Below are 17266 nucleotides of genomic sequence, written 5' to 3' on the forward strand. Positions count from 1 at the left end.
ACTAACTCAGTCTTTCAGAGCTCAGCCCAAGGGTCACGTCCTCAAGGAAATCTTTTCTAACCCACCAGAATAAGTTTTGTTCCTCACCAAACACCCAGAGAACCATGTTTCCTTTCTTCAGTGTCCCCTTCTCTGTAACTGTGGTAAAGCCATTAGTGCACTTATGAGGCTGCCTCCACCACTACACTGCGACCCGGTTTCTGACCCCCACTGATTCCTAGCATTCAGCACACTGGATGGCCCAGAGACTCGGTAAATATTTTAGAATGAATGAATGACTAGGTTGCTCAAGGCAATCAAAGACGAAGAATAGGAACTAGGATCCAATCCCTAGGGAAACAGAATTTATACAAAAAAGGTGGCCAGAACTCCCAACCAGCCTGCTTCTAGGAACACAGGGCAGGATGAGAATCCTGTTGAAAGAAAACAACTACAGATAAATCTTAGGTGCCTAAAAGTCCCCAGCTGGATGGCCCCAAGAGGTAGTTAGGTCACTAACTACTGCCAGCTGCTCTCATTGGCTCATGGAGGGGCAGGAGGAAGAGCTAGAACAGGAATCATCTAAAGCTGTGCTTCTCAAACTGGGGGTGTTCCAGAGTTTGTAACATTTTGAGATTTCCTGGAGTATCAATTTTACTTTGGAAGATTTAGAGAACAAAATACCTTAATTTAAAGAGAGCACTACATTATTTCAAACATATACACAAAACATCCAAAGAAATGTAAATGCATCAAGAGTTACACACCACTCCTGTCACTGCTGGAAAATACTTCCATGTATAAATGTATTAAACAACTAGGGAAGGATATACACCAAAACCTTGGATTGTGAGTAACTTGTTCTGCAAGAGAAGCAGACATTTCTAATAAATTTTAACTTGATAAACGAGCAATGTCTTGCAATACAGGTAGTACATGACACTGAACATCATATGATCACAACTGAACCAATGATTCTTCTCTCTCTCGCTGCGGGATTGTGGGTGACCTCTCATGCTCAGATGCTCAGTCTCAGGCCACGGTGTTTGGCAGAAATCAGTGATTTTTCAGAACACTGGGAGGTGCTCACAATTGGCACTAGTGTATTTTTTGTCACTTCAAAGCATCTATGGACAGTCCTTTGGTTTTCCATACAAGAGTAAGCTTAGGAATGCTCTGCTTCCTTCTAGGTCAGGCTGCCCGCACATATAGACCCTTCCCTCTGCTGCCTTATCGCTAGTTGCATTAAACACAGTAGATGACAAGAGTTTATTAATGCCGTACTGTAGTCAGCATCCATTAGTGATCGTGAAAGTCGTCCTACACAATAACCCTCCTCTCTCGTCTCCCTCACACCAGCCACGATGGTTTCCAAAGGTAAGTGGAGGTTAATTTATTTTTCTTTATATTTTGTATTTCCTTTTTTATTTTGTACTATATTACAAATCTTCTTCTAAGTGGAACTAATCTTGTGAGTTTCCATTATTTCTTATGGAGAAATTTGCTTTGATATACAAGTGCTGTGGATTACAAGCATGTTTCTGGAATAAATTAAGCTCCCAAACCAAGGTTTTACTGTACTTAAAAATTTTAACACTAGCTATCTCAGAAAAGTCGAAATGAAGATCCTACAGGAAAAGAATGGATTCTAGTTACAACCACCTTCTTCAAGAAGTCTTTCCTAGCTTATCTGGTTAAAATTCCTTCATCGATTTTATCACCACAGTACTAAAACTAACATATATTGTTTTACCCATCCCTACTTCCATCGAATGGTCACTGTACTAAGCCCCTGGGAAACAAAGAAATATTACTGATTATCTGTCTTAAAGTGTGGTCTAGTGGGAAAGGCAGACACATAAATATTATAAAATAATGTTTTAAAAGGTGTAGTTACAAAGTCTGAAAAAGCAAGCAAAAATCAACCAGGCAAGATGGTAGTCAGTAGGATATTAGAGGGAGAAGTGACTTTACGGTTCCAAACTGCCACTCTAAAACCTCGTCAGAGGCAAGAAACAGCATGTCCAAATGTTTCAAAAATAAGAGGGATAAGGCTGGAAAAGTGGACAGGACCAGAACACAAAAAGGTTTTGTATTCTATGTCAAGGTACGTCGACTCTCCAGAGGACAGTAACTGAAGGATTTGAAGCAGGAGAAAAATGTAGTTGATTTTTATACAGACCACACTGGAGACTCTATGTACAATGGGTTGAAGGAGACATGACTGGAGGCAAGGATTTCGTTTGATATCACAAATAAGTCTTTTCCTTGTGTACTGCTTCATGGCTCTTGGCCCACCGCCCTCATCAATTATATCACAGATTGGAGCGGGGAGGAGGACAGACACCACACCTGGAAAATGTCTGCGACCATTGAGGGCTGTTCCCCCCAGCCCCACCCCAGGCTCTCCTACACCATTTTTAAATTTCTTTTGTGGCACTTGACACATTCTCCCCTGCAGTTGCTTTGACGGTATATAAGTCTTGACTGTACATATCTGTTCAGTCTGAAAATTAACTGTGCCACTAGGTTCTTTCATAGTTCCACAAAGTTAGCACAAAGTCCTTGGTAAAAAATACTGCTCAAAATAACTGACTGGGGCACCTGGGTGGCTCAGTCGGTGAAGCAATCGACTCTTGGTTTCGGCTCAGGTCATGATCTCCCGGTTTGTGGGTTATAGCTCCGTGTCGGGATCTGCACTGACAGTGCCGAGCCTGCTTGGGATTCTCCCTCCCTCTCTGCTGCACCGGTACACTCTCAAAACAAATAAACATTTTTTTTGAAAAGTAGAACTGACAAATGTAGTAAAAATAAATTACTCTCAGGTCTAAATTTATAATCCTGACCTCTCACACTACATTTCCAATTGCCCAGTGAACGTCTTCAGCTGGATGTCCTATTAAGACTCTTAAACTTAAACCTAAATCACATGGATCGCGATACATCTCCTACCCATTGCCAGACTAATCATGCTTCCACTCATATCTAGGTACTTATCCCAGCCCTGAGTCATCTCTGACTGTTCACGCTCTCTTACCGCCATCAACACGCTGCTGCGAAATGCTGCATACGGACACCTCTTGTATTTCTCTCTCCCTTTTCCACTGCCCTAGTTCAAGCTTGGAAACGTTTCCCTAGCTCTCTCCCTCCCCCACCAAACCTACAGTAGCTATCAGGATTGCCTTATTAAAAGAGAGATGTGATCATTGCCATTTTCCCACCTTCAAGTAGCTGGAAATTCCACGATGACAAGAATCATGCCCGGCTTCACTCACTGCTGTAATAACGCACAGACCAAGGTTCCTGGTGCATAACTGGCACCCCATGATTTACTTAACCCATGAAGGTTAAAAGCCTTCAGCGAAGCTCCACTCTATACACAGTAAAAGTAAAGTCAGCCAGACATTTGAGTCCCAAGTTACCCTTCCAACCCTAGCTTTCACAATGTCTCAGGTTTTCCTAGGTGCCTGGTAGTAAATACTCTTCCCCCTTTGGTTCCTGTCGCATTCTCCCTCTTGTTCTACCGATGGTGAACGGATTATTGTACTCGTCAAGTAACAGAACTTGTTCTTCTCCCCACTATTTGTGTCCTCTAGTTTTCTCCACCTGATGGTGATCCCAGCAGATAAGGGTCTTTGTGCCTTGAGTTCCTAGACCGGTGCCTGTCCCACCAAAGGCGCTCAGTAACTGGGATATGAACGCATGAATTAGTGAACGGGTCCCTTGAAGCTGTCATCCTCTCCGTCATGGAGGGGGAAGGGGCGGGAGGTGCGCATGGGAGGGAGGGGAATACAGTGAACGGCCTCTCTTTTTGTAGTTTCGCTTCCTCTTATAACTGAATAGAACACATACGTTGAAAAGAGCATAAATCGTAACTGCACAGTTTGTTAATTTTCACAAATGAGCGCACCGTGAAACCAGCACCCAGGCCGAGCACCAGAACATTAACGGCAGTCAGAAGCCTCCCTGCGCCCTCTTCCACTGAGTGCCCTTTCAACCTTCAAAAAGCGGGAGCGCTCAAGTCCTGGGTGCCTGGCCGCGGCGAGCGACGCGTATAGTCAGAAAAGCCCAAGAATCCCCCAGGCACTCACCCACAAACTTGAAGCGACTCATGTCTGCGGCCCGGCTCCTCCCTGGCGGAAGCGGAAGTGGCGTCCGTCGTCCCGCCCTTCCGGCCGCCCCGCCCCCTGGCCCGGCCTCCCGCTTCCCGGGAGTCCCCGCGGCCGCTGGAGGAAGCGGGCGGTCATGGCGTTCTGCGCGCCGGGTGCCTACCTGACCCACCAGCAGAAGGTGTTGCGGCTTTATAAGCGGGCGCTGCGCCACCTGGAGTCGTATTGTGTCCACAGGTGGGAGAGGGGGACCTAGGGTGCGGGGAGGGGACCCCGGGGATCCTCAGGCCTCGGGGGACCGAGCGGCTCAAGGACAAGGAGGACAAAGTGGGAAGCCGGCCGTAGGCCCGAGTTCGAATCCAAGCTTGTCGCCCCTAGCTGCGAGACCTTGAAGAGTTGTTTATCTGGCTTAGGCCTCAGTTTTCTGTTCAGGAATACCGATGGAAGTCCAGCGCTTACTAAATAAGAGCTTTCTTCGTGACCTTCTTGTTCTTAATATAAGCAACAGTAATATGTGCGTTGGTTTTTAGTTCTCAGAACAACTCTAGGAGTCAGGGATTATTTAGCCTTATTTTGCAGGTAAGGAAATAGGCAGGGAGAGTAATTTGCCAAGTCCCTCCAGCTGGTGGCTGGGCCAGGATTAAAACTCAGGTGCCTAACCCTAAAGCATCATCAGTCTCTCACCCGTCGAGTCAACGTTTTTATTTATTTTTGGGACAGAGAGAGACAGACCATGAACGGGGGAGGGGCAAAGAGAGAGGGAGACACAGAATCGGAAACAGGCTCCAGGCTCTGAGCCATCAGCCCAGAGCCCGACGCGGGGCTCGGACTCACGGACCGCGAGATCGTGACCTGGCTGAAGTCGGACGCTTAACCGACTGGGCCACCCAGGCGCCCTCTCACCCGTCGAGTCAGCTTTCCTCTTCAGCTTCATCCAGCCCTTTCCAGTATTTTCACATTCACATGATTCTTTACCAGCCATGTAATTCTCTTCTTTCTTCTCTCTCTCTCCATCCGAGAGTAGTCTTAGGACATAGTCTTCAGACATAACAGATTTTCATGACCTGGATGCAGTGCATGGTGGGGTGGCAACCCAAGATGTGTAGATGCCAGGCCTCATCGGAATCCTAAAGCCTAGTCCCAGGAGAAGAGCTTCTGGGAAAAAGCTCTAAATGATGGGAAACCAAGTAGGTCTGGAAAAGTTGGGGAGGGTATCCTTGAAGCCCAGATCGCCCATTTGTGATTATTGGAAAGCCATTGACCTTCTCTTTGCTAGACAGAAAGATGGCCAGGCTCAATGTTGTGGAATTGTTAGTCTCTTCCCTGATTTTCCTCATTAATTCATCTGACAAAATTTGCATTTCAGGTTCTTTGCTGGCTACTGAATAAATAAAAATTAGTAAGTCCTCTTTCTCCGCTGTAGCAGCTCATGGGTTAATGGGGAAGATGGACATGTAAACAGATAACAGAGAATTCCCAGTCTTACAAAGATGAAGGATTCAGGTAACACTGAATCGCATCTGGTATTTTTTTTTTTTAATTTTTTTTTTTCAACGTTTATTTATTTTTGGGACAGAGAGAGACAGAGCTTGAACGGGGGAGGGGCAGAGAGAGAGGGAGACACAGAATCGGAAACAGGCTCCAGGCTCCGAGCCATCAGCCCAGAGGCTGATGCGGGGCTCGAACTCCCGGACCGCGAGATCGTGACCTGGCTGAAGTCGGACGCTTAACCGACTGCGCCACCCAGGCGCCGCTGGGATTTTTTTTTTTTAATTCATTTATTTTTGAGAGAGAGAGAGAGAGAGAGAGAGAATCCCAAGAAGGCTCCCCACTGTTAGCACAGAGCCTGATGCGGTGTTTGAACGTAACCAGCCGCAAAATCATGACCTGAGCCAAAATCAAGAGTTGGATGCATAACCAAGTGAGCCCCTAGACTCCCCTGCATCTGGGAATATTAAAGTCCATAGTCATGGAGGAAAGAATGAAAGCATCTCCTATGATAACATTGACTCAGCGTTTTTTAAGACTTACCTCCTCTCTTAGGACTTTTCTTTCTCCTTTTGTCCTCAGTGCTCTTTGTTCTCCATGGTTGCATCCCAGGTCCTTGGTAATTGGTGTATATACTTCAGGTAGTCTCATCTAATCATCTAGGACTTGAGTTACCACCTACACTCGCTTGTCTCTATAGCTGTTTTCCAACTGTTTTGTTCTTTGAAACTCAACTTGTCTTAATGCCTTAAAACCAGACTCTCTGCTGCCTCATTCTGATCCTTTCCCCAAATTCCCTGTCTCAGCTAATGGTATTGTTAGTAATGGCATTATTCAGCCACTCAGCGTTAAGTTTTAGAATTGTTCTCAAATACTCTCTACTTACCAACTCTGCCAGTGACACATGTACTTGTGTGCTGTGTATAATTGGATACTGAGTTTTTGTAAATTCTCTCCACAGTGTAATAATGTTAGTAGCTGACATTATTGAGCAGAGGAGGTACCAGGCACTGTCTGAAGTGTGTTTGTATGATTTGGTTTGTCAGATCTTTAGGATAACTTTTAAGATCTAGGTACCGTTACTAACACTTGTAGAGGAGGAACCCATGGCCTAAAGACATTACCCCCAGGTTACATGGCGAGTAAGCTAAGATTTAGTCCCAAGCAATTTGATTTCAGCAGACACTCTCATAATTCTGTAGCATAAATGTCTCTTTCCTGTCTCCTACCATCACAGTTGCCTGCTTCACGCTCTTCTCATCTGTGGCTTGGATTATTGAAAGGCTTTAAATGATCTCTGCCTACCGTTTCTTCTAGAACCTGACCTTAATTTGCCTACAATCCTGCAGTTAATGTCGGAGTCAGGATTCAAACTCCTATGTCTCTGATTCAGGCAATAGAATTGTGTAACACCTCCCTTCCTACTCATCTTTGTATCTCCAGAATTTAGCACAGTACCTCGCACAAAGTAGGCGGAAATTCAGTAAGTTGTCACTTACTGCGTGTTGAATGATCCTACAGAGGCTATAGTTTTTCTCTTTTGCAAATTATCTTTTTTTGTTGTTTGAATCTGCATTCTTTTTTTTTTTTTTTTGGAGGAGAAAGTGGGGAAAGTGGTTAGGTTGTATTTAATACGGTGTTTTTAAATTTTTTTTAATGTTTATTTTTGAGAGAGACAGAGTGTGAGCAGGGGAGGGGCAGAGAGAGAGGGAGACACAGAATCCGAAGCAGCTCCAGGCTCTGAGCTGTCAGCACAGAGCCCAATTCGAGGTTCAAACTTAGAGTTCAGGAGATCATGACCTGAGCTGTAGTCAGAAGCTTAACCAGCTGAGCCACCCGGATGCCCCTAATACAGTTTTTTGTTTTTTTTCCCCCCACTGTCGGGGGGCAGGGGAACTGCGGAGCAAGCAGTCCTAATGATGTGGCTGTTCCATTGGCAGGGCCTGGGGAAGGTCCAGGTAGTCATGCTACATAACCAGAAGGGCTTAATGGAAGTACAGCCTCTTGTCAGGCAGTAATCCTGCTCAGTTGAGTAGATAACATTTCTAATCTCCAAAACCATTTTGATTTAAGGGACAAATACCGCTACTTTGCTTGTTTGCTGAGAGCTCGGTTTGAAGAACATAAGAATGAAAAGGATATGGTGAAGGCCACCCAACTGCTGAGGGAGGCAGAGGAAGAATTCTGGCACAATCAGCACCCTCAGCCGTACGTCTTCCCCGAGTCTCCAGGAGGGACCTCCTACGAGAGATATGAGTGCTACAAGGTGGGCGAGCATCGCGGGGGCAGCCGCAGACTCTGTTCCTCCCATCCTGAACCCTTGGCCCCAAAACCACCTGCCCCAGGGAGGCCAACTTCTGACGATTGTGAATACTTTTCTGCGGTGTCTGTTTCCTCTCTCCCAGGTGACATTTAGGCTTTTCTTTCGACATTCAGCTCCAGAGTCTTGCGGTATCTTTTTGACAAAGGAAGGGGCTAAATTACTTGGTGTATATCACCCACTTTTGCATCTTAAAGGTAACCGATTTGGGTTGTGCTCACTATTTCTGAGCAATTACAGGTAACAATTCCACGTAGCAGGAAGAGTGCAGATCTGGGAGCAGTGGTGCCGGCTCTCTTTGGACTGGCCTTGAGGTTTCTCGGCCCTGGGCTCCTTGACTCTGAGCTGCCCTCTGCTGCTCGCTGCATTGTGCCAGAAACGGTCTGGTGTGTGCGGTGCTTCAAAATATCCCGTCAGTTTTGCCTTCTGCCTCCTGGGCAGGCCCTTTGGTTGGCACGTCAGTGCCTCCCTTGGGCCAACGCGGTGATTTCGTCTCCGGACAGGTTCCTGAGTGGTGCTTAGACGACTGGCATCCATCCGAGAAGGCGATGTATCCAGACTACTTTGCCAAGAGAGAGCAGTGGAAGAAGCTGCGGAGGGAGAGCTGGGAGCGGGAGGTGAGTCCTCCCCGCCTTTCGCCGCAGGGCTCGGCCCGCATGGGCGGCACGGGAGCGCGCTCGGGTTTTGTTCCCCGTGCGCAGAGGCCCAGGTTCCGGTGATGACAGTCACCGTGGCCCCTTGCCTCCCAGATATACTTCCTAGTATATCTAGATGTTCCTAGATGTGTTAAATGTAGCACTTACAGGCTTCACGCAAACAGGTGGCGATGTGTCGCTGGTCTCTGGGTTTTCTGCTATTTTGCTTCTCCCCTCCTCTTCCTCAGTCCTTTGCCTGACCTGCTTGCCATCCCCGCGTGTCCCTAACTTTCCTCTCCATCCGTGCCTCAGACACTTTTCACTGCGGAGGTCTGAGTTAACGTTTTTAAAAGCTGAGCGTTGCCATAGTGGGAAGGGTGTGCTGGAGAGGGTGGGAGGAGAGATGGAGAGGCCGGTTGGGGGTTGCACCAGGACGGATGCAGCGGATAGGGAAGGGGCCGATTCAGGATGTCATTTGGAGGGACATGAAGGCTGACTGGATGCAGCCATGAGGGGGTGCGTGAGGGACAGGGAGGAATCGAGAATGAGTTCCAGGTTTCAAGCTTTAACACCCGGAGTTTGGTGATGATTTATTGAGCTGGAGAAGATGAGGAAAAACAGGTGTCAGAAGGACAAGCAAGCGCTTGGTTTTCAGTTTGTTAAATTTGAGAATACTGTGAGACCCAAGTGCAGATGTCAGTAGGTGATTTTGGGTGTACGAATTGCGAACTCAAAGGAAAGATTTGAGTTTGAAATAGAAATTTGTGACATATCCGTTGTTTTAAAAGCTACAGAGTGGCACCTGGATGGCTCAGTCGTTTGGGTGGCCGACTTCAGCTCAGGTCATGATCTCACGGTCTGAGTTTGAACCCCACATCGGGCTCTGTGCTGACAGCTCAGGGCCTGGAGCCTGCTCCGAATTCTGTGTCTCCCTCTCTCTCTGCCCCTCCCCAGCTTGTGCTCTCCCTTAAAAATAAATGGATAAACATTAAAAAATAAAAGCCACAGAAACGTGATTCTTAAGAGAGTGGAGAGAGACAAGCAAAGTCACAGGCGCTCCCACCTGTGGAGGTCAGGAAAGGAGATGGCAGAGCCCCCTGCAGGGGAGAAGGGTGACAGCAAGTCCAGGACAAAGTGTTTCAGGAATGGCCGGTCAGCGTTGGTCACCTTTGCCGAAAGTTGCTAAAAAGTGGAATAGAGTGACGCCTGGAAATAATGACCACAGATTGCGGCCACGGGAAGGGCCTTGGCGAGAGCCTTTTTTGGAGGGTTTAATGGCACTGGTGGGAGCAAGTGGAAAAGAAAGAGAAGACAGCTGTGGGGTTGGGGGGGAGGGATTCTTGAGGAGTTTCGCTGGAACTGGAGACCGAGGCATTATTTTCTTTTAAGATAAATATGGATGCATGTGTACTGATGAAGAGATGGGGAGGGAGAGAAACGGACGAGATTGAAGCGAGGTGAAAAGGTCAAGGAGGAAAGCTTTCGAGAAGAGGGATGGGATCCCAGGCATACGTGGAGGCCTTTGAAAGGAGAACGGGCTCTGCCTCCACGAGAATTGGACGAAAGATGCGTGGAAGTACATTCGGGCCAGAAGTTTTGGTGATGGGAAAAGGAGAGTTGTACGGGACGGCTTCTCTTTTTTGCGAGGAGGAGAAGCCATGAAGTGGGCGCAGCCTGTTTGGAGAATGTGGGAAGGATGTGGTAGCCGCGGCAGAGGAGCACGCTGGGAATAGGAAGATCGCCAGGTGGTGGTGAAGGCCCGGTTGAAGCTGGGAATGGCTCGTGGGTTGGCACCAGTTGTGCCAGCATTTTTTTCTTTCTAGCAATCCAGGCGGTCTGGTGCAGACTGGAAGTGAGCGGTTACCGTTTGTCCAGTCGAGAGTGTCCAAGACCAGAGGCTGTTCAAGTGATTGTTCTGGTGGGATCTGAGTGGGTAGAGGAGGCACGGAGACAGGAGGCTGGTGGAGAGAGAAGGGCAAGCTGGGTCAGGAGGTCTGTGAACCGGCCATCTCTTGAGTTTCAAGAGCATCTTCAAAGGGACATTTAAGCACGAGCCGGAGAGGGGCACTGTGTTTGTATAGTGGGATATCTGATTCACGATTCGAAAGTCATATGGGTGCTTGTGATAAGGTCCAGGATGTTGACGGCAGGAAGTCCTTGGCCAAGGCGGAGTGGAAAGAAAGTCACTGTGACCAGGGAGGCCAGTGTTTGCTAAGGGATGTCTCCTCTTTGGGAAAGGGGGCAGCGGTGTATTTACTCATGGAGAGCAGTAGGTTCATTCTGCAGTCAGTCACCGGTGACCCCTCCATAGAAACGTTCTCCCTTTACCTCGTCCGCCTGACATGATTAAACAGCACATATGCTGGAGACGCCGGTCACCCACAATCCAGAACTTTTTCTGAAGGAAATTCCAGAAAATCATGGCTCTGGCGAGTGGGTCTCTTACATGTCCTCTGTCAGGACAGGGATAGTCTTGGAGGTCTCTGGAACCGGGGGGTGACTGGACAACATCAGGCAGAATGGAGCACGTTTTCACGTGTGATTTCACTTTATATCTTGTTCTGGTTGCTACTTGGGGGGCTTTAAAATGAACATCTCTAACATAGAAGAATTAAGGTTTCCTAATGGTGCTTTTGGAGAGCTCTTAGCTGAGACACAAAAATGTCTTTTTAGGGAGTACAGGTGGGGGACCATAACAAGGGGTAATTGTCGCAATTTTGCTTAATGAGTAAGGGACAGGGGCAGAGGGTTTCTTGGCTCTGCTGTTTTAAGAACAGGAAAACCTTTAAGGAGAATTGTTTCTCTGAGTTAAACTGTGGGTATAAAAATAAGGCAGGTATATAGAAAAAACCCTTTGCAGTAGTGAGAGCCAGAAAGCATGTAAATGTGACACAGGTTCAAAGCAGATACTTCACATTTTCCAGTCAGTTTGACTCTAATTGTTCCTCCCTTCCCCCTTCTAGGTCAAGCAGCTGCAGGAGGAAACCCCACTCGGCGGTCCCAACACTGAAGCTTTGCCCCCGGCCCGAAAGGAAGGCGATTTGCCCCCGCTGTGGTGGCATATTGTGACCAGGCCCCGGGAGCGGCCCATGTAGAGAGAGAGGAAGACGCCTCGCCTGTCAGGCTTGCGAGTGAAATAAGTTACAGAACGGGCACACACGTGCCGTAATAAAAGTAACTCCATGTGGTGTGACTGATGTGTTCCTCTGCGCGTTAACGTGACACCAAGCGGCTGTGCCGCTGTCGTCTCCTGCCACCTGTGCCAGAAGTATGCGGAGTGTGGTCAAGTGTCCTCTGCCCAGGGAGTCCTGTCGATAGCGCGTATCATCAGGGACAGCTGCACAGAGCCAGATACAGGAGTTACTCTGAAGATGAGTCACAGACTCCAGTTGAAGGCTCAGGGGCTGGAATACGAAGTCTAGGGAAGGGGTGTGAGGATTGAGGGCTTGAGATACCATTTTTGGTTTTCTAAAGGTGCCACGAATGAGATTTTAGGTGGTTGAAAGAAAACCTCGAAGCAGCACACACTCAAATAAGTATGATGGAGTTTGTGGGGTTCACGCAGGATTGGAGGTTTGGGGGTTGCAGTGAAAGGGTCCAGTCTGAAACTGTGACACCTATTTTGGAGGCAGTGTTCCAGCCTTGCTTCCTCTCCTGTGGCCTGGATCGTCACAGGGAAGGGGACAGCAGCACTCTTTATATGTTGGAAGAAGCTTCTCTAAAAGCTAGAGCCATTTTTAGCATCATCAGCCAACCCACCTGCTTTTAGTTTGTGATAGCTCATTAGAACTGTGTTCACATAGTTCATCGATTGAGGCAACTTGTGTTCTCGGGGGTTCACGGCCGTGACAAAAAGAACGTTCTGTGGGTGTTCTGAGTAAGCCCAACCGGAGTCTCCGGGTGTCTTCTAACAGCTAAGACTTGCGACTGACTTTTAATAAGTCTTGAAATACCGTTTTTTGTTTTCTAGTGGTTCTTTATTTATAATGTAGGCTGAAGCAATTGTTACAAGGTAGAAGGGAGACACGTTACACAATTGTTATTTATACAAGTTTAGAACAAAAAACTGCACAGGGAGAGGTCAACTCTCAGTACAAACTAGCAACTAAACCACAATAATTTACCTTGAGAAACGATTTCTTTATTTTTAGCTGTGACACTGCTTTTACAATATGCAAAAACACAAACAGAACTACCCAAGGTGTTTTGTCACATTCTTTCTACATTGAATTTGGCAACATTTTATATTAAATTTATTCAGATTATACTAACGTTTAAAAACTAAACACGTGAAAAGCTGTACCAAGGTACAGTCACATCCGTTTATTTCGAAGGTTTAAAATACCACTTTTATCTATTGTAATTACCTTGCAGTGATTTCTGCTTTTGCAAAAACCATCTCAAGCATCATATGCACAATGCATCAGCTACTTTTAGTCATCAAGATTGGTGGGCTAAACCACAGGCACTACTGTTGCTTATATTCTGTAGAAGGAGCTTGTTTTTCAAAGAAAAAAAAGCTTAAATAGTTTCTAATAATCATGCCTTTGCTTTAAAGCCGTAACATAAAATGCCCTTGAGCAATCACAGCAGTGTTAAATGTTAATATACAGAACAGTGACTATACAGGTACGTTACTCTCACATCCAATGCACTTATGTATTAAAGCATAAGATTATGTAATTGAAGATTAGAGCCAACAGAAACCTGCAGGGTCTGGGGGACCCACCAAGCTCCTGTTCGTTCGGAGGAACGGACCCAATTGCTTAAGGGGCCTGCTTGGTTTTTTTCAAACCCGGCTGTCTTCTCCAAACAAGATCCCTTTTAAACCTACAAATCTCTGTTGGCTTTAGGGAACGGGCATTAGAACAAATCGAACTTTCACTTAAAGTAAGAAAAGACATAAATCCATTCCAAAAACATTACCTAGAATACAAAAAAAGGGACAGTATAGTGGCCAGATTCCCAGTGACAATAAATAAATCCTCCTCTCTTCAATGTTTGGTATGATGCCAATTCACTGCCATTTGTTGAAAAGAAGATAAGAAAAACAAGCCCCCAGATTGGTAAACACATTGGCAAGTTGCTAGATTCCAAGCTGGTTACCCTTGTTAAATCCGCTCGAGTTTTTTCAAAATATTTGGGCTTTTCAACGCGCCCAGCCTGCTGGGCACAGTTAAGTAAAAGGCATTTATTTGCTATATCTAAGAATTCCCTGCTCTCATCATTTTAAAATGTTCTTCACATTTTTAAAACTGCCTTACCCTTTTTGGACGCATTTGGATCCCATGAAAGTGGGTACAAGAGACGAGTAACTGAAGTGGGGGGGTTCTAGGTCTAACCGGCGGCAGCAGCATGCACGGGATTGGAGGTGGGTGCTGTGCAGTCAAGAGGAATCGTGGGAGAAAGGAAGTCCTTAAACACCCTACAGAAACAGACACTGCAATCCAGTATGGCTTGTTGGATGCATTTACCATGAAGATACTAGAAATTCAACCTACAAGGCTACTCTTAAATGTTAACAGGATCGGCTATGTTGACAGTGTGCCCCTCCCACGGCCCTCCCCCCAATCCCAACAGAGTCTACCATTTCCAGATTCACTTCTCTCTGAATATTGCTCATCAATTGTTACTCCTGCTTTTCTCAGCCAGAACATACTACGTTTAAGTGAAGATTTTACCCCTTATCCATTTTGTTTGTACATTAAAATAACTTGAATTTGCTTCTAAGCCAGACTACTAACAATGCATCTACAAAAGCTTGCAGGAAAAAGAAAAGAGAGAAAAGAAAAAGCTAAGTATAGTTATCCTTTTTTTCTGAAATTAACTACTTCGTGGTTCCCCTGCCCCGCCCACCCCCCGCCCCATTATGCATTTAAAATTTTACAAAGACTTGTAAAAAAGTTAAATGGAATTTGGCACCTTCAGAAAAATCAAAAGGGAAACTAAGATTAAAATGTGCAGAAAGAAAACTGTCAATATTTACAAATTAAAAGATCAAAGTTATGTCAGTTACGTATGTTGCTTTTAATTCTTAGCTAAAGGTGTCGAGTACTTTCAAAAGAGCTGTATTCTGAGTTGCCTACAAAATCTTTTGTTTGATTACAGATTGGAATGGATCGAGACAAATTAGGTTTTATGAATTAAACAGTTCCTTCCCCACTGGCAGCATTTCTTGGGAGCCTAAGCGAGCCTACGAGAAGCGAGGGGCTGAGCGGTCGTTTGTGGTGGTCTTCTTCAGTTTCACGCCCCTTCGGATGGCGTTCAGCATGTCTTCCCCTTGCGGAGTATCTCTCGGGCTCAGGTCTGCAGCGTCACTCTCTGGAATCTGGCCTGGGGAAGCAGTGGCACTTGAGGGATCCCTTTCCTGGTCTTCGGCCTCGCTTTCTGGAATCGCCTGTCTGTGCTCCTCGGGGATACTGGGCTTCGGGCCTGGAAGAGGAGGGTTGACGGAGGCTTGGCCACTCCACATTGAGGAGGGCATGCTGGTGACACCCTGGGGGCCCTCACCCACAGAGGGCGACTCGGGGCTGTGCTCACCCCTCTCCTCTGGCCCATCCGGAGGTGCCGGCAGCACCCCGGGGAGGTCTGGGACGGTTGGGGTCTTGACAGGGATCACGGGTGTCTTGATGGGGATGGGACCGGCTCCGATGGTCCCCCGGCGGACAGAAGGCTTGGTGGAGGGGGTCCGTCGGATGGTTGCAACCCCTGGGGTGACCATAGCAGGTCCGAGGGTGGTGGGGAGGCCAGCAGTTGAGGCCGGGCGCTTGGCTTGGAACATCCGTCGGTAAGACTGGCTGATGTCACTGTTTCTCGGAATGGTGGATGATTTGTCAAACTCCTGCTGGTCTGCCTCCTGGTCACCGCTTACAGAGAAATAATCATAATCTGAAACTGATGACAAGGTTTGATTAGGAATCTCCAAGGCAGCAGCTTTGCTTTTTGATTCTTTTGTGCTAGAGGACAAAAGGCACGAGAGGCCAGGTGCTTTACCCACAGCCTCATCCCAAGCACCTCCCCCAATCTCCACACCGTCCTTAGAGGCCCCCAACATCTGAGAACTGCCCCCCAACCCCGCCACCAGGCAGGGATCTTCATCCTGCTCCTGATGTAATCCTGGGCCCTAGAACGGGGCTGGATGTCACAGGCACACACGTGATCCTGTTGAGCGGTGAAGCATGCCCGAAGGCCGGGCCACATCAGGGCTACCCACCCAGCTGCTCTGGGAGGAATAAAGGAGGTGAGCGGGAAGAGGAAAGAAACTCCACAGACCCTCCAGCCCGGAATTTGACAAGAGAAACAACCCTTAGACAGACGATCGCAGGCCTTACTCTCTCATAAGGGACTCGCCGGGCGAAGGCTGGAAAAAGAACGGAGCTACTGGCAACGAGCCCCTGAAAACAGGTACAAAGACAGGCTCCGTCCGCGAGGTGTGCGTATGTGCTCTCAACACTGGGGTCACACGGCAGGCAGAAGCACACAGAGTGAACGCCTTTGAGCGGGTTTCTGAACAGCAGCACCACTGGCATCTGGGGCCAGGCGAGAGGTTTGTTGCAGAGACAGGGGGCCGTGCTGTGCATTACACGATGTTCAGCGGGCATCCCTGACCATCTACTAGATGTCAGCAGCACCCCCTCCATGGGTGGCAACCAAAAATGTCTCCGGACATTGCCCGATGTCCCCTGGACAGCAAAACGGCCTTTCACTGAGACCCACTTAGTCCTAGAAGTTCTGGCCAGTGGACCGCAAACACGTGTGCTCAACTCCCCCAGATGCGCCCTAGCCCCGGCCACCATCTTGCTGGCCTGCGTGTGCTGTGGTGAGGGAGGCGGGGTTAGCAGAAGAGTTGGCTGGAATAGGTGAAGAACTCGGGCCTTCAGAGCTGAGGTTCAAGCTCCAGGGCTGCTCATTAATTGTTTGGGCGAGGTACTGAGCCTCGCTGTCCGACGCATAAAACGAGGGCGAGAATCCGTACTACCAGAAGCTTAAATGGGAAAAGAGAGCGCTTAGCACAAAGTGCTGCGACACAAATGACCCGATTGTCATTCGCGGCATCTGAGTTCCCCCTGGGAGCTATCCTGCACCCGGATGGTGAGACACGGGAGAAGCCGCAAAAGTCCGGTCACCGGACGTGGCAGCTCCCCGCTCACTACAGGTCAGCTCTCGTGAGCATGCCCAGAGGATGACAGTGGCTCTGAAGCGGGGCTGCTGGCCAGGGCTGACGCTGTGCTCATTCTTCTGCCTCGTCCCGGCAGGGAGGGCACCCCTTCTCCTCACCTGCCAATGCTCAGGAGGCCCACCTGGAAACCCCGGACCGCCTCGTACCTTGGGAGGGGATGGTGTCCTCAGAGCAGCATGGGGTGGTCGTCTGCGTGCTGTAGCCGCTGGAGCACTGGAGCGAGTCCCGGCTGCTCCTCTGCGTGTCCAGCTGGAGGCCCCGCGACAGGGCCAGCGCCAGTTCCTCGCAAGCCTCCATCTCCTCACCGGGCTGCACGCGGTAGGAACGAGAGAGACACAGACAAGCCACAGGGGCCGTGAATGCCCTGTCCGGTGTCCCCAGAGCCTTTCCGCATACTCCTGCAAGTGGGAGCCTCCGTAGTGCTCCTATTCTGCTCCCGTGAACATCACCCATCTATGGGTCCTACCCGGGCTCTAGAAAGTTCTACCAGTCTGATGTCAATACAAGGCTTTTCCCCGGGGGTGCAGGAAGTTCGGGGTTGGGGCGGGGGGAACAG

General features: G+C 48.2%; 3 protein-coding genes across 15 annotated transcripts in view; 1 reads left to right on the top strand and 2 right to left on the bottom strand.

The window, feature by feature from the left end:
- TATDN1 (TatD DNase domain containing 1) overlaps positions 1 to 4146 on the bottom strand; it is a 56516-nt gene extending 52370 nt beyond the window's left edge. For all 3 annotated transcript variants that reach the window (XM_043601729.1, XM_043601733.1, XM_043601728.1), the window contains exon 1: positions 4071 to 4146. In XM_043601729.1, the coding sequence (XP_043457664.1) occupies positions 4071 to 4092 (22 nt within the window). In that variant the 5' untranslated portion in view covers positions 4093 to 4146. The remainder of the gene's footprint in view (positions 1 to 4070) is intronic.
- A 29-nt stretch (positions 4147 to 4175) lies between these two features.
- On the top strand, positions 4176 to 11724 carry NDUFB9 (NADH:ubiquinone oxidoreductase subunit B9). 2 transcript variants are annotated; one of them, XM_043601738.1, is made up of 4 exons: positions 4176 to 4325; positions 7650 to 7842; positions 8400 to 8513; positions 10355 to 10402. In XM_043601738.1, exons 1-4 carry the CDS (start codon positions 4225 to 4227, stop codon positions 10385 to 10387), a joined length of 441 nt encoding a protein of 146 aa, XP_043457673.1. In that variant the 5' UTR covers positions 4176 to 4224; the 3' UTR covers positions 10388 to 10402. The 2 variants fall into 2 exon arrangements, with proteins under 2 accessions (XP_043457673.1, XP_043457672.1); XM_043601737.1 differs by lacking the exon at positions 10355 to 10402 and adding an exon at positions 11495 to 11724 and having other exon boundaries at positions 4179 to 4325.
- A 762-nt stretch (positions 11725 to 12486) lies between these two features.
- MTSS1 (MTSS I-BAR domain containing 1) overlaps positions 12487 to 17266 on the bottom strand; it is a 166222-nt gene continuing 161442 nt past the window's right edge. For 8 of the 10 annotated variants that reach the window (XM_043601713.1, XM_043601710.1, XM_043601709.1 and 5 more), the window contains 2 exons: positions 16857 to 17019; positions 12487 to 15425 (listed from right to left, as the gene is read on the bottom strand). In XM_043601713.1, coding sequence (XP_043457648.1) covers positions 14725 to 15425; positions 16857 to 17019 — 864 coding nt within the window. In that variant the 3' untranslated portion in view covers positions 12487 to 14724. The remainder of the gene's footprint in view (positions 15426 to 16856; positions 17020 to 17266) is intronic. The other 2 variants (XM_043601718.1, XM_043601711.1) reach the window with 1 other exon arrangement.

This window comes from Prionailurus bengalensis, chromosome F2 (genome assembly GCF_016509475.1).
Source record: "Prionailurus bengalensis isolate Pbe53 chromosome F2, Fcat_Pben_1.1_paternal_pri, whole genome shotgun sequence".
In the NCBI taxonomy this organism is placed as follows: Eukaryota; Metazoa; Chordata; class Mammalia; order Carnivora; family Felidae; genus Prionailurus; species Prionailurus bengalensis.

Excerpts from the sequence above, each read along its gene's own strand:
- NDUFB9 (XM_043601737.1), top strand. The coding sequence starts at position 4,225 with ATGGCGTTCTGCGCGCCGGGTGCCTACCTGACCCACCAGCAGAAGGTG. Across the intron at positions 4,326-7,649 it reads GAGTCGTATTGTGTCCACAG|GGACAAATACCGCTACTTTG; the intron begins GTGGGAGAGGGG and ends TTTTGATTTAAG. Across the intron at positions 8,514-11,494 it reads GGGAGAGCTGGGAGCGGGAG|GTCAAGCAGCTGCAGGAGGA; the intron begins GTGAGTCCTCCC and ends TCCCCCTTCTAG.